The sequence below is a fragment of the Neopsephotus bourkii genome, unplaced genomic scaffold, assembly GCF_033783945.1.
Source record: "Neopsephotus bourkii isolate Nb327-2 ecotype Australia unplaced genomic scaffold, CSIRO-AGI_Nbou_v1 NB_1476, whole genome shotgun sequence".
NCBI classification, from domain to species: Eukaryota; Metazoa; Chordata; class Aves; order Psittaciformes; family Psittacidae; genus Neopsephotus; species Neopsephotus bourkii.
Window position 1 is genome coordinate 327,977 of NW_026901952.1, and position 22,246 is coordinate 350,222.

Sequence of the window (22,246 nt, forward strand, 5' to 3'; positions counted from 1 at the left end):
TATGTATTCTTTCCTTGTTTTAACAAAACCAAAACGAACCAACAAAAAAAAACACTAAACACATACACACAAATCCATCTGTGTGTGAACGTGAAATCCTTTTCTGCTGTCTGCGCATTCTTGTTTTCTACAAATAAGTAAACACCTGTCTTAATTCTTGGAAATACTATTCCCTCACAAAACTTCCAGTAAGCAGCTCACACATGAAGACGGCTAGGAAAATGTTAAGTATTTATTTGGTAGAAGAAGGTGGATGCATCTGCGTGTAATTCAGTTGTAATTCATGCAGGAGAAAAAAAAGTTTCTTAGCTAATCGGGTTTCCTCGCAGTATGCGTTTAGATTCTTTGCTTGGCTTGAGGACCTTATCTTAGACTGTACACTGTATGTGTAATCCCAAGGCCACACTTCACTACATTGGAAATTGCCTTAACAGTTTCTGCAGTGCCAGTATGCATGTTTTTACTGGTAGTTAAAAAAAAACAGCAAAGAAAACCAAGACAAAACAAAAAAAAACAAACCAAACAAAACAAAAAAACCAAAACCAACCAACCAAACCAAGTCTGAGTATTTAGTTTAAATCCATTTTTAGCCCCCAAATGCTGAAGCAATGGTGTCTTTTTTTTTTTTTTTTCCTAGCCAGTATGTTTAATTACTGTCAGCAGATCAAAAATTTTTATGTATTGATAATGCTGGCTGTTTATCACAGTTTCTTGCCCTCTCTTGGCACCCTGGATCTAAAGTGTAATACTGGCAGTCATGTTTCTCTAGTGGCGGCAGATGTTAACTGTTAAATATTCAATGCAGGAGTGATCAAAGATGACCCATCATCTTGACTTGAAGCTGTGCTATGAATGAATTCTTTTCTGCCTTCTAGCCTTAATTCCTGGTTTTGCAGACTGAGTATAGATTAACAGTAAATGTTAAGCTATTCTTTTGTAATACTTATCTCTCAAAGCTACTCATAACTAAAAACTGATGTAGTTGGTTGTATTTTCATTGCAAATGCTACTGACAGACAACAGATCTACTGTTTTATCAGACAATGAAGGCAATAAGGCAGTCTGTCGCAGAAGTACATCAGAGAATGTCTTATATGCATAAACCAAATCCAAAAAAGAGCAATTGATCCAAATGAGAAATAGGTTTCCTAAGTGTATTTGGAAACACTAATATTTAAGTGATGGGGTTTTCAGCTGTTTGAAAACAGTTTATGTACATTTAATAGAGGAAGCAGAGGCACTTATTCTAATGTGTGTAGAACTTGATTTCTTCTAAATTCAGATTTTCCTTCTCTTTAGAACAATGTTGTTTGTGTGTTCTCAGCAAAAGAATTTTGGGAATACACGTAAGAACATATTTTTCAGCTTGTTTGGATTTATAGAATTAGCCTTATAGATATGGAAAGTAATAATAACTGGTGCGGTAATGGGTATAGTCATCCCCTCACAAGAATTTGTCAAGCCAAGATAGACTGGTCCAAAAATAGTAGACCCAACTTGGGGGAAGGAAGTGCAAAAGACAAAAAGTTGAAAACAAGCACAAAAAACTCTCCTTGCTTACTTAAAAAATACCTTCTTTTTTAGGGTCATTTAACTAGAGCAGGAAAAGTTTTGTGTAGGTTAAATTCCCTTTTATTTACAGAGGATTTATACATACAACAGTTGTATGAGAACACAGAGGAGTGGAAAAGCTCATGTGTAGTTCCAGTGTCTCGTAAGAATGGTGAGCAAAGTGAAGACTGTTTCTCTAAATTCAAAAGTCTGAAGAGAATACCTACAAAGGAGGACTTATCTGCATTCAGAGACAAAATGCCTTTTTTTTTTTTCCTTCTCTTTCCTATTAATCTTGAATGTGTAAAACTTAATTCAGGCAACAGTCTTTCTTCTGTTCAGCAAAAATGGTTGTACACGGTCCAAATTCTTTCAGATCAGAGAGCAATTTATGGATTTTTTTAATTATCTCATTACTGGATACAAAGACACATCCTGTGGTCTTTGCATTTTTAAATGCAGTAGTTCATTTTTTTCCTCCCCATTTTAACCAACACCTTAAACTATTCAGAGTATTTTGCTGCTAGAGGAATCAAAACTATTTGCCATAATTTCTTAAAAACAGTCCTTAGAAAATGTGATCATACTGAAGCAGAAATCAATTTCTTATCACTACAAAATAAAATTTCTTGCTCCAGTAGCTTAACACACTTGAAAAATGCACCTTGAAATGGGGGTTTAGGCTATACTATTGGTTTTCTTTTGCTTCTTGGCCTGGGTATCAGGCCACAGTGAGGAGTTTGGGTTATGGTTGTTGCCTCAGTGCTAATGAATGGATGACATGGCTGACTAAACTCTGACCTTATACATTAAAGAATTTCTTTTATTGAGAATTTATAAATCAGTTCTAAAAATTCAAGTCTTCAAGGTCAATTATACGGGATAATGTGAGGGGAACTGCACAGTTTAAAGAAGTGGTTATATGGAGGGAAAAATTAGAAGGTTCTTTTTAAATATTTTACATGTTCTTTATTTTCCTTTTCTGTACTCCTTCCCCTTGCTGTCGCAATACCTGTAGGTTTTGGGTTTGTTTTTGTTTTTTCCTTAGGTAGTTTTTTGCCTTAGGAGGTTCAAAATCAGCTATAGTTTTCGCTGCAGTTGTTCTTTAGATGGTATGTGATTTGTAACATATTGGCTGTAAGTATTGTAGAGACATCACAGTAGTGGCCAGTGTATGCTTACAACTTCTGCTTAATGATGTAACTGTGCTCTTACAACTTCTGCTTAGTGATGTAACTGTGCAGTGTCCCAATATAGTTACCACATACATGGATTGCCCAGCTTGCCAGACAAATCTTTACTGTTGGTAGTTCCTGTAGCTTTACATGCTTGCAACTTACTTTAGTTTTTACTGGGTAATTTGGAACTGTTTTGTTTATGCACAGTTGAAAAAGCCTTACAGTAAAACTACTTATTCGAAAGATCCCCAAGAATGTTTCTTTTAGTACAGCTTGGGTATGTACACAAACTGATAATCCCTATGGAAACATATGAAATTTAAACCTGCCACAAAGTTTACTGGCAATTACAGAGAGCACTAATTTTCTGCCATGCTGCAGTCCAGTGCCCAGTGAGTGGAAAGGTCCCATCACCAGCCCTTGTGGAATATTATTAAGATACCATATCGGTATTGAGTTTAGAAATGGAAGCTTCATTCTCCTAGTGGGAATAGAAGAGGGCACAGCGCTGCCTGCATGACGGGTTCTGTAGTGCTGACTGTAAGAAATCAGTGCTACAAGAAATAGGCACTCTCAAACTGGAGTGATGTGCATGGCAGAGTTTAGGGAGACTTAACCTTGATGTGACACCCTGGTGTCAGGCTGTGAGATGGTCTACTGCTGTACGCAGGGCTCCCTGATGAGTCAGACCAAAAGCTGCATCTGTTCACTTGCCTTCTGTTCCAAGGAACTCAACCTTAGAATTTATTTTTAAGAGGTTTTATAGATTAAAAAAGATGGTTAGGTAAAGGAAAAGTGACAAAATGGTAGAGGGAAGGACATTCGGCTTTCTAAATTCATGCAAGCAAGAAGGCTGTTCCCCATTTTGGCCCAAAACACAGGAATCTCATACCCTGATACTAGTATTTCTGTAAAGTTTCAATGATATTTCTGGACTGAAACCCAGACACCCTTTTCACTTTTATTTGTACTGATTGTTGTGGTTTAAACCCAGCTGCCAGCTCAGCCCCACACAGCCTCTTGCTTGCTTTCCCCTGGTAGGATGGGGGAAGAGAATCAGAATGGTAAAAGTGAGAAAACTCAGGGTTTGAGGTAAAGACAGTTTAATAGGTAAAGAAAAATCTGCACACACACAAGCAAAGACGACCAAGGAATCCACCACTCCCCATGGACAGGCAGATGTTCAGCCATCTCCAGGAAGGCACAGCTCCGTCATCTGTAACGGTTACTTGGGAAGGCAAAAAACATCACTCTGAATGGGTCCTTGAACTTTTTAAACCAGCTTAACGTGCTGCTGATGACACCATATGGTGTGGGATATCCCTTGGGTCAGTTGGGATTAGCTGTCCTGGCTGTGTCACCCAATTCCTCATGCTCCCCCAGCCTACTCGCTGGTGTGGTGGGGTGAGGAGCAGAAAAGGCTTTGGTTCTGTTTAAGCACTGCAATAACAAAAACATCCCTATGTTATAAATACTGGTTTCAGCACAAATCCAGAACACAGCCCCATGCTAGCCAATACGAAGAAAATTAGCTGTAGCCCAGCCAAAACCAGCACACTAATATCTTTTAAATATTCTAATAAAAATACATTACACTCTAACATTTGTAATATGCTTTAGACATTTTTGTTTGGGGAACAATCGGAACACATTATGATTTGTTTTTACAAAACCCTTGTTCTTCTTTTTCCTCCCTTGTTAACGGTGGAGCATGTATGTGTTCCTGAGTTCTCAGTGTTCTCAGACACATAGTGCTCCCTAACAGGGAATTTGGAATTAGGGCCATGATACATGACTTTCTTTCTTAATCTTTATACCATACAAGTGTTGGTGTGTGTTATACTTCCCAAACCAGTGATGTTATACTAGTTCAGAGCTCGTAGGCTGATCAAGCAAGAACATTCCTGAATTAGAAAATAGAACATGAATCTACCTTCCTTTTTTTTTTTTTTTTTCCCTCTAAAATAGATTGATAGGCAGTATTTCTTTTTAAAGCCTTGTGCTATGTTAAATGAAATCCATTGGTGAAATTTCTATGAGTTTCCACAAGTGTAGTTCATTGAATGTTATAGAAAATTGGAGCTATCAGTGCAGTGTGAACTGGACAAGTATCTGAGATTATTTAAATTGCAAGACTCTGGGTCAGGGGCTGTCTTTTGTTCTGTGTTTGCACACTGCTTAGCAAAGTGGTATCCAAGAATAACACACATATGACATTGCAGTAACAATAAATGTAATAATTTCTAGTGAGGAGGGAGCTATCACTTGTGAAAACTGCTGCTGTTAGATGAAGACAAATGCCTTAGCTTTGATACAGTGGTTTAAGACAAATTGTTCAGTTTTGATCAATACCAATCATGCTGACAGCTTGTGCTGAGAAAACTGCCCAGGCAGGAGGAGCACCCTGATAGCTGGTTTGTTTTCCCTACAGAGACTTCACAGCCCAAACTGCGGAAGGCTGGGTGAGAGGCTCTGTAGTCTCTCTTGCAGAGAGGAAGCTGTGTGCATGCCAGTCTGAAATGGGACCTTAAAACCCACTAGATAGTAGGGTCAGTTAATTATACTCCTATTAGGTGTGTGCAAACACTGCACAGCACCATGCTGTGAACATACATCAGGTTGAGTTGGAATGACCTGGCACTAAATTAGGTCTCTGTGCTATACTTGCTTGCTAAGCTTGGCAGCAAAAGAGACCCGTCATTACAAAGGTGCAATGAGAGTAAAAATTACTCCAAATCTGCCAGAGTAGCAGCTGCCTCAGTTGGGTAAGAGCAGAAACAGTAAGAGATGGTGTCATTGCCATGGGGCTTACCGTCTGTTTTGGAACCCGGTGCAAAATCTGTAAAAGCCACTGGAATTGCATTGACTTCAAAATCTTTGATGACAGAGCCTGAATGATTGCATCCTGACCCTGTAATCACACAAATCATGCCAAGTTGTTGTGATAAGCCTCTGGTAAAAACATAAGTATCAGTTGTAAGGAATTACGTGCAGGTTTTGCAATGCTAGGAAATAGGGATGCATGTCAGAAAAAAAATCTGCAACCATTGTTACTGTCATCAGCATGAATGAAAATGGATGTGTTTTCATCACCTTGGAATATCTTCCTATGTCAGTATGCATTTATATGAGAAACAGGGAAAAGGATGTCTAGCAATAACTATGAATAAAACAGCTATTTATTTTAAGGGTTTTGTGTTGTCTTGTTTTCAAAAGACTTATTTATGCAATCAATTCATTAAACATTCACAAATAACTTTGACTTGTAGAAGACTACTTCCAGGGTGAAAATAGCAGTAAAAAACAGTGTATGCTGTCTTTGAAACAGTAAAACATATTGTAATGCATAAAAAACAAATGACAGAATGATTAAAGGTGTAACTACAGGATGGATTTTTATTTATATTAATGTTAATATATTCTTCTGTCATAATCATGATCCCCTAGAAGTGTAAATAGATTACTCACTTATTATAAACTGAATAGAATTCGTACTGTGAGTATGCCAGGATTGCAGGATCCTGTCCCAGTCTTAGGAGTGCAGTAATGTTAATCATTGCTTATTTTGTTGTAATGATATAATAAAGCAGGCTATGATCATCTTAAAGAGTGTTCTTAATAATCATAAACTTGAGTAGATACACATGTAGTTACATAGTGTTTGTTGTGTCTGTTGGACAGGCTACGTTAAAAATATTTTGACTTGTAGGCAACTTTGGAGTACAAAGCAGAAAGGTTTTAAAAACATAGGGGTTGAGAGTTGTGTGGGCTTAACAAATGAACATGTTCTTTCAAAGATCAGGATTTTGTGTAAGATGATTAAGAAACTAAAACCTAGTATCTCTGCAATCCAGGGGTTTTCACTTACTACAGCTATTATTTTATTTCCTTGCCTGTAATTCTGTGATCCCTCTTTTGAGGTAGGTTATTGAGCATCTTCAGCAGATGCAAAGAGACTTTGCAAGCAGGGTTTGAGACTTTGCAAGCAGGGTTTGCAGAACTTGAAAGTGCAAGGAAGTTATTACTTACTAACAGACCTGAAATCTAGCTGGAGTTTAGTGATGTACTAGATTTAATGTTAGGACACTCATCACCCCAGTTAGACAGTAGGTGGTGAAGGTCTGATGTCCACAGTAACCAGGGACAGTCTTTTGTTCTGCTGCATTGCCACCTCCTGCTGCACTGCTGGCATTGAGAGATAGGTGATCCTCCCTGGCCCCAGCCAGACCAACCAGCCTGACTGGCCTTCTGTTGTTTTTGTGGTTTTTTTTTTTGGGGGGGGGGGTTGTTTTTTGGTTTTGGGTTGGTGGTTTTTTTTCCCATTAGGACTTCATACCTTTCCATGATAGGGTGTAGTTCCTTCTAGTTACGGTAAAATTTAGTAATTATGACCCAAGGCACTGCTAGATTATACATACCTGTTTTGGAGCATGTTCTTCATTTGCAGAAAAATGGAACATTTGCACCTTGATGCTCAAGCAGAGTAGCTGATCTTCCATTTTATTTTGTCCTTGTATCTTTGGTTGGCTGTTTCTTTCATAGTATTGATAGCAGACCAACAAAGATATAAAGGACACAGTTTCAAAGTAATGTGCTTCTGGTCAGCTGAGCAAACAGTTACGTAGAGATGTGACTAAAAATCTTTAAAAAAATGTGGCTCAGCTGTCAAACCTATACAGGTTGAAGCCGCGACCTGGTGATCTCATGCTAAGCCAGCTGAGCCATGAAAGTCTATGTTCAGGAAGGGGTACTGCTTGAGTAACTGATGCTAAATTATCTCAGAGTTAACAGTTCTGTAATACGGGAGTGTAATTTTTTTTATAAGAATTAAACCAGTGCCTAATTGTTATCTTTAAAATCTATGGTCTTTTTCACAAATGTGAAAGATAATATAAAAAAAAACCTAGCAGAAGTATCTTGTCTTTGTTTGCGAAAAGGACTATGGGCCACTAATAGTTTTGTGCCCTTAATTTGCTGCATGCCAGCTGACTCATGATGTCTGAATGCTTTTGAAATGAAGCAAAATAACCAGGGGTCAAAAGGCATTGTTCGCTTAGCAGCTATGTAATGTTAAATGTATTTGATGTAAAAGGAAGAAAAAAATGTTTTAGTTCCATTGCAGCTTGATGCTGATTGAAGGGAGAGGAGGATATTGGTTGAATATGTTTTGGCTTGTTTTCTACTGATGCCATTTCTCTATCCATAGTATAGTATGGATATAGGACATGAAATCTAAAGGGGAGGAGCTTTTCCCTCAGTCCGGCTCTGGACTGAGAAGGATGGTATGGAAGGATGGTATGAGAAAGCATGGAAGGTATGTTCGTTAATAGTCATGTCAGACAAGTCAGTGGCTTTCTTTTGAATTCAGTATTTGGCTGTATTTGGCAGTTTGTTGTGCTCCAGCATGCAATCCTTGTTGCTAAACTGAAGACAAATTTGATAGATAGACCACACATCCATCAAAAGAATGGAATAAGGAATGGGCTGGATGGATGGCTGCACTCAGAGAGTTATGGTCAATGGCTTGATGTCCAACTGGAGATGGATGATGAGTGGTGTCCCTTGGGTCAGTGTTAGATCTGATCCTATTCAACATCCTTGTTGGTGACATGGACAGTGGGGTTTTTGCACCTTCAGCAAGTTTGCCAGTGACACTAAGCTATGTGGTTCAGTTGATACGCTGGAGGAAGTAACGCCATCCAGAGGGACCTTGACACGTTTGAGAGGTGTCCAGTGCCAGCCTCACGAAGTTCACCAAAGTGAAGGCAAGGTCCTACACCTGAGTTGGGGCAATCCCAGGCACAGCTACAGGTTGGGCAAAGAAGGGATTCAGAGCAGCCCTGCGGAGAAGGACTTGGGGATGATGGCTGTTGAGAAACTGAGCATGACCCAGCTTCAGTGTACACTTGCAGGCCAGAAACCAACTGTATCCTTGGCTGTATCAAAAAGAGTGTGACCAGCAGGTTGAAGGAGATGGTCCTGCACCTCTGCTGTGCTCTTGTGAGACCCCATGGAATACTGTTTGCAGTTCTGTTGCCCTCAGCATAAAAAGCTGTTGGAGCAAGTCCAGAGGAAGGCCACAAGGATGATCAGGGGGCTGGAGCGCCTCCCATTTGAAGACAGACTAAGAAAGTTGGGGCTGTTCAGCCTGGAGAAGAGAAGGCCCCCTGAGGTAGAGACCCTATAGCAGCCTTCCAGTATCTGAAGAGGGCCTACAAGGATGCTGTAGAGGGAATCTTCATCAGGGACTGTAGCAAGAGGACAAGAGGGAACAGGTTCACACTTAAAACAGGGAAAGTTTAGGTTAGATATAAAGAAGAAGTTCTTTACTGTGAGGGTGATGAGGCACTGGATCAGGTTGCTCAGAGAAGAAGCGGTAAGTACTCCATCCCTGGCGGTGTTCAAGGCCAGATTGGACAGAGTCTTGGGTGGCATCCCTTACCGTGGCAGGGGGTTGGAACTAGATGATGTTTAAGGTCAGTCATTCTCTGATTCTCTGATTCTGTTGTACATCTGAGGGAGAAACTTAAAGATGGGTTTATAAAACACTGTACACTAACTGCAGGGTTTGCAGTTGGGTATTGGTTGGAGAATGTGGAGTTTACTCTGATATGGGTTCTGTTTCAGGCTTGCTTTTGGTAGTTGCAGAGGAATGATGTTAATCTTTGTTCCGCCTCTTTCAGCCACTGCATAGTTTTTCCTGAATAAACTAAATGCATCAGTTGTGTAGACACTTGGTGTAATTGGCTTCACCTGAGAGTTATCCAGAATGTTCTCCTTTCTGATCTTAGTGTCAGTCCAGGGGCTGAACTGCATTATTTCTGAGCATGTGGGAAATGACCTTGCAAAAACGATTTGCATTAAGTAATAGTCTTCTAATAAAAATGTTCTATCACTTCATTGAGTTTCAGAAAGAAGATACTTTATGTTTTGATTTCTTGCATTAAAGGTGATCTCTTATGTTACTCTACGCTTTAAAGAATGCAGCAGATGTGACCTGCAAAGCTTCCCACAACCTGAAATCACAGAGATACAATACTGCCTGAAATTAAGTAGTGAGATTTCAGACCAAGTATTCATGCCCAAATATCTTTTCCTTTTGAATTTGTTTTTAATCATCCTATTTTCAGAAATCTTCACATACCTTCCGACTAATGAGTTTCTAAAATTGTAATCGTGACTGTTAAAACTTTGGTGTTAAATTTCAGCCTTTCACAGCAGATTCTTTCCAAGGTATTCAAAAGCAAATTGCATGTCACGTTTAGTTAATACACCAAAGATGCTTGTCAGCTTTCAGTCATACTTGCAGCATTCATTTTCTTCCTTTTCCAAGCAAACCAGCATTTAACAAAAGTTGTGCTTGATAAGTCTTGATAATACTGCTTTTAGAGTAGTATTTGCACCAAAAGTTGAATACCCTTGTTAGCAGATCACACTGGTTGCCTTCCTCGTTCTCTGTGTGCTGGGAAGCAGAAGACCTGCTGACACAATTGGTATGCCACAGCAGGACACTGTTGTCCTTCCGTGATTGTATTTCTGATATCAAGGAGTATGATTTCTCTTGAATTTTTTTTTGAAAATGAGATCTAGCACATATAGTTGGCCAAGAAGCAGATGCCATGGCCCCTGGTGTCTGCTGGCAGTGCAACAATCTGCACTAGGGACTACACATTTGATCAGTCTATTTTTACTTTCCTTCAAAGGGAAATAAAAAATCAGACTAAAATAACGTTAACATGGTCTTAATAGGGTCAACCCTAATGCTTTTCTGTTTTTCAGGTAACCACAGTAGTTTTGCTTGTAGTATAGAACACTGAAGTGAAGTATACCAACAAAAGCATGTGAAATGTATACAAACGATTTATAAATTTACAAAAGTATTAAAAAGTGGAAATTTTTAGTGGAAAAAAAGCATTATTTAATGATATAGAGTATGTTCTGTTTGTTAAAGCATGACATAGAAAATCTATCCTACAGTTCTGTTGTGACCTTTGACAAAGTCACTTAAATTCCGTGCAGGGAACTGTGTTTACTATTCTTGTTTGCTGTGGTGTCCTTATACTGAAAAACAAATTATTTTGAGTTTTCCTATTAAATTATAATTTTAATTAAATCTAATTATTAAATTATAATAATTCCTATTAAATTATAATGCTTTTATATTGTTTATTGTACCTGTAGAGATACCTCGCTATACCCATTCTGAGGAGCAAACGGAGGGATGTGAAAATGCAGGAAATGCTGTTAATTCTGTATGCCTGCATTTTGCTTTCTCATGCTTTAGGGGACGATATTCAGAAAACAGACTATCTCCTGCAGAAGGCTGTGTGGCTCTACTGCAGCTCTACACCTCTTCAATCACAACTCCTGAACCTAGAGGAGAAATTGACTGAAGATAGGTGGCATGGGAAAGCAAGACTGTAGATCTCATGTATTTTCAAGGAATTCTTAATCCATATAAATGGAAGTCTCTGTCCTCTTGCCTTTGGGGTCTCATAACTAAATTTCTTGAACTCAAAAGTTGCAATCTAGAGAAACCTGATTTTTTTTTTCTTTTAAAGGTAGAAGACAATTTTACTTTCAGTCACATCTTTTCTTGAGTTCTATGAAAGGTAGCACTCAGGTGTAGTTGAACTCTTATAATTCAGTCTGTGTTAAATACACCTTGTTTATAAGTTTTTATAATGAATGTTTTGTAGCTGCAGAAATAACGCTTAGGAATAAAGCGGTCTGAACTCTACAAGAATAACACACATCTACAGTTCACTGTCTACTCCTGTTTTTTCCTCTCCCAAACTGAACATCTTCTGCTAAGTATCCCTGACTTGTTTATTCTTTAATGTCACGGGCTTTTGCTGACAGAGTAAGATGTCTTTGACCTGTAACCTGGTAGTCATTACTCATAGGGGTAGCGTTAGGTTTAGGGTTAGGATTAGGAGTTAAAGCTAGGGTTTAGGGTTAGAGGTTAGGGTTGGGGGAAAGTCTCTTTTTGTTACCTTTTTTGTTGCTTTCAAATTATAATCTCATTTACTTTTTATGTAGCACGGCAGCTGAAAAGTGAAAGATAACCAGAAAAGTTGTAGCTCTGCAGTCACATTTGAAATTCTACAAATGCCTGTGATTTTTATTTGTTCAGTTGGATTCAGCTTCTACTGTATATGTATAGTCTTGCAGAAGGCCAGTTCTGCTAAGCCAGTGAAAGGAGGACAATTAGTAGCTCCCTAAGGGCAGCATTCTTCTCAGTAGATCTAGACCTGCTTCTGTACACTTCCCCATGTTTCTCCCATTAGTTAGCTCGTCTCATTCCTAGGGCCAATAGAGCACTGCAAATTAGATTTCAAGTTTGTTTAACATTTCATCTTCCACCTCATACTCTTTGTTGCTAATTAATACTAATTACGTTGATAGCCTTTAAGAACCATTTCACAGTCAGAGAAAAGAATAATTAGTAAGAGTTGGATTTAAATCTAGTTTTCGTATCAGGCCAGCAGTCCAAATTCACATGGTCCGGTCCTGTGCAAGCACATGATTCCGTGCTTGCCTGCCTCAATCATAACCAAAGAGTTACGTATGAAAGTCAAATAGATGCGTCACACATCTATGGTATGATTTGCATAGAAATTACCAATAGGACAATCAATAGGCATTAGATAATTTCTGTTTCTTTAAAGGATTTTCCAACATGTTCAATAGTTAGGCCTAAAACAGAGGAAATAAAACCATTAACTGCATCTGGTATTTTTAACATACTATGGTGAAGGTCTCTTAAGCATTTTCTTTTTGGGAGCATTTAGCTGGGCAATACTTCTGTCTTCTAATCTGGTACAGCAAAGGTTGATGTGTGCAAATGGGGATGATATGCCTTTACCATTATTACCGGAGTTAAGCACTACGTACAGCTGTATTACATTTCTGATGGAATTATGGTATTCTGTTGAGTTTACCTTGGAGAGGCTTGTGGCAGAAGTTCATCCCTTAGTTTATCATGTACGTACTCACTCCAGAGTAAGGCATACAGCACCAGAGACACAGAAATCTTTCCTCTATGTTTTTAACCTTTCTCAATCAATTTACGGAGTAAATGAACATTTCTAGGTTAACCACCAAAATTCATCCTGAAGGATTTTCCTAGCTGCCTGACTGGATTGATGAAAAGAGCAAAATTTAAGAATGAGAACACTTTCTTTTTTGACAGCCTCATGCTGAACTTTCATACATAAAAATAGAAGAGGAAAATATTTAGGTTACAAGTGCTTTCCTTGTTTCATTTGCTATACAGCAATATATAGTTATGGCTTTGTACTTCATGTTTCATAACATTAAATGTACTGACTGTCCCTAGTTCATTACAAATAAACTAATAGTGACATCTGGCACAACTTTCAGATGACTCCCAGAAGGACACAAAGTACGGTTTTGAAATTATAAATATTCAATGAAGCCTGTCCAGTTTCAAGCAGTGTGACTTAATAGAAACTAAACTCAATATGGCTTTTCCTTTTCATAAAGCAAACTAAACTATATTCAAGGAATAAGTATACTTTAGCTTGATTTAAGTTAAGCATATGGCTCCAGCAGGGTTCGTGATAGACAGTGTAAGCCTAGTCCAAAATCTGAAGCAGTCAATGGAAATTTTTTGCACTGACCACATGCTTCTGCTCTGATCCAGAGTCTGTTCAGAAAAAAAATCAGGTTTTATGGCCGTGAGCTTTTACTTCATTCCTTTTTATGAAAGGTGATACATCAGCTTCTGCTGTAGAAAACTAAGATATTAAAAAATAGTAATTTGCATTTGATAAATAGAATTAGTTCCATGAAAGAAGAATACCTTCAAAGTACTCAATTTGTCAGAAAGTAGTCTCTGAGATTCAGCATCATCTTTGCTGTATAATTTCCCCTCCTCATTTTTTATCCCCACTTTTTCAACATACAAGAGAAAAGAAAGGCTAACATTTACCTAGTTCGGCCGTTTTATGTCAGAAAAAAGATAGGTTTAATTTAAGTTCATTATGAGTAATTATATTTCTAATTTTGAAAACTTGAATTTCTGAAGGCTTTTTTTCAGCAAACTACATGTAGCTTGAAACTGATACTGAGAATTCTTACCTTTGATGCTGTTCTTCTTAGTAGAGTGCTGTATCACAAATTTAAAGGTTTTCCAATTCCCAGTTTTCTAATACTTGTAGAATTGATTCAACAGCTTCTCCTTCAGTTTCTTACACAACTAGTGAATGCAGGTTAAAAAAATAAAAAAAAAATAAATGTAAAGGTGAGATAACTCTTTTAAGGAGTTTCAGCAATTTGATATCTTTAGATTATGTTTATAGGTGAATGGCTTCTCTTGGAAAGATGGAAAATCTTTCCATCTACCATGACTGACTGCAGAGAAGTGTACTGATTTAGCAGAGCATCAGCTCTTCACAGCACCAGGAAAACAAGACCTTTACCAGCGGATGTCAAATGAGAGTTTGGTACCCTTTGCAAAAACAGCAGTTTGTCCTTAAACCTTCTCTGCTGGCAGGTTAGTCATTGCCCAGGCATTGAGAAGTAGATGCCTGACAGCAGCTAGGAGTCTAAATAATTTTATGCCTACAAACTTATATTTAGCTGTAGTTCATATTAAAGAATGTAAGTGTAAAATTTCTTAGAACATGCCGTCTACCTTTTTATGTGTATGTGTGTTGATTTCTCTTTCCTCTGTCCTCTTGTTTTCTTTTAGAGTATTTTTCTATCCATCTTAGCTAACAGAATAACACAAGCTGCTTATGTAAAGATATTGAACATTTCTCTGTTGGATTTATTAGTTTTCCATAAATAGTCTACAAATATACCTAATAGAAAAATCATTAACATTTTGACCCCAAAGAAGCAATTCAGACAGATTACTCGCATCCATTACTTTTGGTTGGGTTTCGAGCTGCTGCTGATGCGAGTCTTTATTAGGAGTCAGTTCCACCATTCCTTCATATTCCTTCTTTTGAAAAAGTAAAAAGGGATAAAGGAAGTGAGAACAAATAAAAAATCTGTCTATTATCATCACCTGTCTATTATTTTTATCTGTGTTAAGAGATTAAAAGCTTCCAGAACCTACCATCTAACTAAGACTAAAAAGGCACATAGTAACAGAATAGCCTGATACTGGGGGACCGAGCTCTAATAGCTGGTTAGATCTATCAGTGTCTCAAGAGTCTTGGCAAGTTTCTGCTTTAAAGGGCTGAGCCTGTTTCCAGCTGTTCTTAGTCTAAAAGTTCTAAGGTTTGACAAAACTAAACTCAGCCTGGATTGCCACTAAAGTGCAGGCTAGGAATTTCTGGATAATTATGGTAAAAGCATTTTCTTCCCTACAAAAAGAGGTTTTTTAGTTCTTTCCTTGAATTGTTCAAGAAAGCCAAAACAAAGATGGCAGTTACCAGAGGCTGTCCATAGAGTAAGATAAACTGAAATCAAACTCCTAAGTGTGAATTAATGTGAATATGGTCACGTTTCATGTTGTACTGGATTTTGTCTTAATCATCTCTTTTTAAGATGAATGTGTCTTAGGTGTCAAGATGTCAATATGTGATAACTGTGTGTAGCTAAAAAGATGATTTACCAAGTAAATAAAATGTCATCAAATATGAACATATTTCTGAAGGAAAGTGGTACTGAAAATCATGATACTGATAGAGAAGAAAAGGACTGCTGTTCGATAAAGAATCTGTAATACTGCTTTGACAACCCAGGCCACTGCAGTATTGTCAGCTGAGGAATATATTTATGTCTTCCTGAGATGAATGGTAAAACTCCCACTCAGTTTGGCTTGGGAAGGAATCAAGATGTGCTATTTTTGCACAAATGTAATAGTTCAGCTATTTTTGGTTTTAATTTAGTAGTTGCAGGACTTAACATATGCTGGTTATAGAGCAGTGGATAAGGGTGTTTCACAGGATGTGTATTGCCTAGTGAGTAGTAAGTTCCAGCTGTGCAACTCCCTGCCTGCTAGCACATTTCTTAGAAGGAGAGGAGTCATAGATCATACTTATGCCTGTGCGACTTCAGACAAAGAGTTTTCTACCCTGGGGGAATAAACAGCTTTTCTAAATTTATCCTACATTCTGCTGCTGTGTGAAGCTGGATGTAATCCAGAAATTCAGCCTGTTTATAGCTGCCATTTTAATGCAGTGAAATACTAGCTTTTATCGACATACGGCTGTTTTCTAGTGTTTGTTTTACAGTGTTTCTAGTGCATGTTTTAACTGACTAAGAGTAGTGGCTTTAAATATTTAAATAAATGTTTTTGTAGTTATTTGAAAGAAAATACACAAATAGCTATAAAAAATAAATGCCTTTCTCAAACTGAAGTTTAATAACAAAATGCTTATATTCTGGAGTCTGTTTGGTAGTGACTGTATTTTGTTTTGTGTGGAACTTGCTGCAGAAATTGTTTCTTTTTCTTTACTTACTGAGCTTTTGTCTTTCTGAGCTGTTCATAGTATGTTATTTTCCAGTCAGAGTTCAGTGCTCTCAGATACCGGATGAATGGATAGTTTAGGAGAACTGCAGTTGAATTCTGAAGTGTGTCATATTCCAGCTGTCTTTCACCGTCTGGTTGAAAATGAGATGTTGTGGATGCAGGGTAGCCTCATTCAGGCTTGCATCCCAAGTGGCGGTCATGCCTAATGACATAGTAGAGTGCTTGAAAGTGTGTGCTGGCACAACTGTAATCTTACAAAAAATCAGAAGGGTGCAGGCATGCACCAAAATTACCAATAACAGAGATTCAGAAATTATTAATGAGGTTGCAAAAACAAACAACCCGAAAAAAAACCAACAAAGGCAAAACCAATCTACCTCCCTGTAAGTCTGGCATAGAAACGTTGGGATTATCAGGACAATGACACCCCTCCTCCCCATCCCTCTTTTAGATTGTCTCTGTTTTACTTACAGATTTTTAACTTAAGAAATCACTCTTTCAACACGGATTCAGGGACTGGCTAAAATAATACCATTAGGGATCCAACAGCATAGCTAGCTAATCTAAGGCTTCACAGCAGCTGCAGGAATTAGTGCCACCTTGAGCTAGCACAGATAGTCTCTGTTGCAGAGCTACTCTCTCTGGGGAGCAAAATTCCACCCACTTTAGGCATAATAAGGCCTAATAAGGCATTCTTCCCCCCACAGAATGAGTCTTGGTAACAGGTTTAAGCCTAAAATGTGTCCTTATGTCTTCCCTGTTGACTAAATGTATAAATTATGTGAAGACTAGATTATTTATCTGAAGTTCTTTTCTTTGAAGGAGGAAATTAATATATTCCACTAGAATATTAAAACTAAGACAAGAAATGGTACATCAGGAAATCAGACCTAATAGCTGTCAATACAAAAAGAAGGTTTTGCTGTACAAAGGTCCGTACAAAGATTTTGCTGGTAAAGATCTTTTGATGATGAAAAATACAATGCCATACTTTTGTATTTATCTTGGGCACGTAGAAGGAGACGGAAGATCTTAGTCTAAGTAAGCATTTACAGGATAGTTCCTGATCAGGTTTCGGGTTATAGGCTTGCGTTTGAGCCAAGGAGGTGGAGATATGATCTGCTGTCTGCTTGCTCAAACATCCTTTTTTGACTTTCATGTTTGCCTTGGACTGCAGCAACTATAGTAGACTGGTGTCTTACACTGCTGCAGAGGATTAGCAGGACTTGTACCCCTGATGAAGAGACTTTATTAAATTATGAGGTTTCTGCTATTTTAATAACAGCAACATTTTAATAATAATAAACATACTGAACTATGAACCATCTGAGTAGCTCTACTACTGGTGCTGTGGTACCTTCTATTTCTTTATTGCTGATGTAATCGTATTTGATTTTTATTTATTTCCTTATAGCTGTTCTCAAAAAGGTAATAACAAGAATGGTTGTATGACCAGTTAATATGATTTTTTTCTGACAGCACAAAAGTTTAATAAAAGTTTTCACAATAACAAAACCATTTTCTTTTTCTTTTCAGGTACCATGATCAACAGGATGTTACTAGCAACTTTCTTGGAGCAATGTGGTTGATTTCAATAACTTTTTTATCCATTGGATATGGCGACATGGTACCTAATACATACTGTGGGAAAGGAGTCTGTTTACTCACTGGAATAATGGTGAGTGTTTCTGAATTTATTCACTAGATACAAGATTAAGTTTGCTGCAATTAATTGCAAAATTTATGGTAGTCATAAAGAAATATTTATTTGCTGGCTTGTAGACTATATACACTTGCACCATGACCATGGTCTTTCATTCCTGGTAATGGAATGGAGACTTTTCTTTACGTGAGGTATGTCTGCAAAGTGGACCTTTTCCACTCCCTCAGTGGATCCCAAGGGAAGTGAGCAAGAAATACAGGAAATGCCTTCTTTCAGTTACAGGCAAGTATAGCCACATTTTTGTGGCAATTGCAGCACTAAAGACCACACTTCATTTCCAGTCCACTAAACCGAAAGTGCCAGGGATTTTTCAGCTGAGACACTGACATGGAGTGTTGTTTTCTTTCCCACCAGTAGCACCCTCCAGGCATATATATGACCTCCAGGCAGCTGCAGAAATTCATCTCTGCCTTGTAAAGTTATTTTGGAACCTTAGCAAAGAAGGAACCAAGTGGGAATGCCAGAGGCATTTACTTAGAGTACTGAGTTTCTCTGCTGACCAAATGCTGTTTTCAGTGCAGATTATCAGCCAGTGATAACTGTTGTTTACCTTAGATAACCCTTCAGTTGAAAAGTTGCAAACACCTCTTTTTTGGTTATCAGTAAAACTTGGCCTTTACCAGTAAGTTAGATGTAAATACTAGACTTTATAGGAGCCTGAAGCAGCAGTTTTGCAATCACTGTGTATTGCACCAGTGTGAACCCTCAGTCCTGGCTCTTGTGAACAGTACGAAAGTCATGGCCTTGATTTAAATTCCATAGACTCACCCTCATTACATGCTTTGGGCAACACCTGCTTTTTCTCTCTAGCTGTCATGGCTTTATCTGTTTGGGTTTACCATAATGTAAAAAGCCTGTGTGGTAGTTTTTAAGTTAGTCAGCTTTGGTGTGGTGGTTCTGATGATAACAGCAGAAAGTTCAGGCAGGTCTGCATCAGCGAAGAGGACAAGGGACTGTGATTAGACTGCTGAAGGCATCTCAGCCGGTATACTATGTAGTACGTACATTGATGCATTATGTCAGCAAACCACATCAGGATCTGAAAGAGAAAAAAAAAAAGGCAAAGTCAGTTCTCCCATTATGATGTGTACTGTGTAATTGGTTAATACAGACCTACCTTCATTATTTATTCGTTTTTATGTTCATATAGGGCTTCAGGACTCTTAAGACCTGATTCTATTGATACCAATACTGTATAAAGATAGTACCAACTTGTAGTCCAAGTTCCTGAACAGTTTACCATCCTCATATAGCCAAGAGAGTGTGGAACAAGGAGGTATTATGCAGGATCAAAACAAATGATCTTGGCATTAAGTACCTTCACTAGTTTTGCTGGGCTTTGCTATCCTAAAAAGAGGGGGAGGAATTTGAAAGAAAACTATGCATTAGCTTTGCACGTGTTTCCAGGAAGCTTTTCCTAAGTCAAGAGACAATGCAAAAGGTTTTGTCTCAAGGGACCTACTGGAGTCATGAGAAGGAAGAGCCAGAAATTACAAAATATTGCAACTGGGGGCAAATGTTCTATATGTGATGCCATAGAGAAAGGAATAATAGAATCAACTGTGGTTGTAGCAGGTGCATTATACATTAGAAGTTTAAATGTTGCAATAAAATTCTAGCTGGGGTGCAAACTCCACTGGAGACAATAGTAGCCAGGGAGGCATTATGAATATATGAAGTACAAATAATGCAAAACTATTTTAGGTCACCTTTTCTGGCTGAGATGGCATAGTTGTTGTCCTATTACTCATTCTTAAATGGATTGTTCAGTGAGGTTGAAGTTGGTGGCTTTCAGATATACATATATCTAGCTGAAATTGTGATGCACTGATGAGGGAATGTTACAAATATTCTTTCATTCTCTTTTCCCTCAACTTTTGACACACTGGAAGTCCTAAGTGCCCTTAAAATCAGTGTGCTTACCAAGCCAAAATACACTCCAATCTCTTTAATGCAAGAGGTGGACAAGAGACTGACTGAAGAGAGCAAATTTGAAGTAGAAATAATTACTGCCTTGTTACTTGAAAATATATACCTGCATTTTAATTTTTTTTTTAATTATGTATAATTCCCCTGAAAGTTAAGCAGCAGCTTGAAGCAGTGGTTTAGTATACTCATAACAGGAAAAATAGAATTATGTTGGAAATTATAAAATACAGTAATCAAATATAAGACTTTTTTAAATTCTATTCTCAAAATAGCCCTCCTTGCAGTTTAAATTAATGCCATAGTGCTTTTGCTTAGCCTAAGTAATTTTAATAAAAAAGTAGATACTGCATTATAGTATTAATACAAGAAAAAAACCTGAGCCCATGAGCATGAATTAATTTAATTCATGCTACTGATTTTCATCTGAATCGGGATATTCTAAAACATGGAAATTTGATGGTTGCAGTTCTACCATTTTAGAGTAACTGTATTGCCTCTACTTCATTTCTGCAGTTTGGAATAATTCTCACTCTATTAGTATCTTTAAGGATGCTGAGATCTTTACGGAGCCATAAAATAGCACAGACCTTTGTAATATAAAATATTAAATAACACTACGTACTTTAAGTGGAATTTCAATCTTATTTCTATTAGCTGTTAGTCTATCACCATTCCTCTGGCTTTTTTGGGGGGCTGTGGGAAGTGGCATCTAATATTTCCCTGCCCTGGTAACTTGGCATAAACAGCCGTATTGTGCCACTTTGCCAGGGGTGTTGCTATGAATATTTTCATTCTGTTTTAGCATTCATGCTATAAGCAGGTAGAACTCAAGTTACGTCATTAATTTGATCCTGGTTATCCTGACATACTGGACCAAAAGATGTCTATTTTCTCTTCATGTATGGGGTAACTCATTTATTTATTTGCCCACAAAGGTCTTCAGCACTTCCCTTCTGCCATTTTTCACAGAAAGAAGACTAAAGGAGAGCTGTGTGTTTTCTGGGGAGGTAGGACATAGGGTAGAGCATCTCCTGACTTCTCAGAGGGCTTGGTGGATTTCTGAATTGCTCAGCCTTAAATTGCATTGTCCATCTTCTGCCTTTTTAACTTTTAATCTGGAGAAGCCAAGGAACTTACAGACCCATTTTGAGTCACCTCATGGGGAGAGCAAAACTTCAAGTAAATGTCCTCCAACAGAAAGAACAGAAACTAGAAAGCTTGGTACCAAGGACTAAAGGGAAAAAGGAAATGCAGCAAAATTACAAAGGACTCATTCAAAGGAATGTTGAATGCTCCTTGGGGATATGCTTTGCTAGGTGAGAATTAATTGTAGAGAATTAGGTGTTTGTGAGGGAGCAGATGGATTTATTGGAACAATATACCAGGGCATGAAGAATTAATTGCTTGGAGTCTTTTACAGAATTCATTGTGTGCCTCAGTAAGTAAGCAAAGAAAGCAGATTTTTTTTTTTATTTATTTTTTTTCTCTTGAGGACACTATGTGAATAAGGGTTTCCAATGAGTTAATTTATTTTGCAGTCTCTATGTGTTTATTACTGAAGTTTTATTGTGAAAGCTGGATTCAGGTATTTCTTCTGGATTTTCTGGAGAGAGTAAGGCACTCATAGAGGTGGAGAATGAAGAAATAGAGAAAGAATGGAAGAAAGCTCTGTGAATGAAAATGTGGTAAGCTTCAGTGTACAAGAGATTGCTTTATACTGGACAGTAACTGACACAGGTGCAATAATAACTAGATTGGGGTGAAACTGCAAGTTAAACACAGCCTGGCATATTTCATGTTCTTTTTGTACTTTTTAAAAAAGAACTTGTAAAGGATTGTTAAAAATAAAACAAAGCAAAAAATAAAACTAAGGCAGCAGAATTTATTCATAGTGTAAATTAAATGAAACCTTCAGATGTCTGTAATGTTGCTTCTTATTACCTACTTCATTTTGGCATCCTTTGCTTTCCTCCCTGAAAAAAAACCCACCCACATTTAAATTCGTTCTGGTGATAAAGTTACTGTCATTTCAGAGGCACAGGTACGTACTGGCTTTGGCTCTTCTTGCATAGATATACGCAACACAAATTAGAAAATTAATTGACACTTTCCCCATCCAAGTTTTGAAGAAATGGTCTTGTGTATGTGTGCTATTTTAAATTGTAATAAGATAAGCAGCAATACTGTAAGAAAAGATCATTGAAGGACTCTGAGAACAACAAGGAAATATACTAAGTAAGTAAATACTAAATTTATGATTATTTTTGCACCCTCAGAAAATCCTAAAAAGATTTTTTTTGGTATGCTTAATACTAATCAAATCTTATTTCTTCTTGGCAAGTGCTGTAACCTTTAGACAATTGTTAAAAACAGGCATTTATTTAGTAACTGTTCTGGAGTTTAAAAGTGTTG

The 22,246-nt window shown here is 37.7% G+C and overlaps 1 protein-coding gene across 5 annotated transcripts in view; it reads left to right on the forward strand.

The window, feature by feature from the left end:
• The window catches only part of KCNN2 (potassium calcium-activated channel subfamily N member 2), a 91,304-nt gene that overhangs the window by 58,774 nt on the left and 10,284 nt on the right, over positions 1-22,246 (forward strand). For all 5 annotated transcript variants that reach the window (XM_061369132.1, XM_061369131.1, XM_061369134.1 and 2 more), the window contains one exon: positions 17,719-17,860. In XM_061369132.1, coding sequence (XP_061225116.1) covers positions 17,719-17,860 — 142 coding nt within the window. The remainder of the gene's footprint in view (positions 1-17,718; positions 17,861-22,246) is intronic.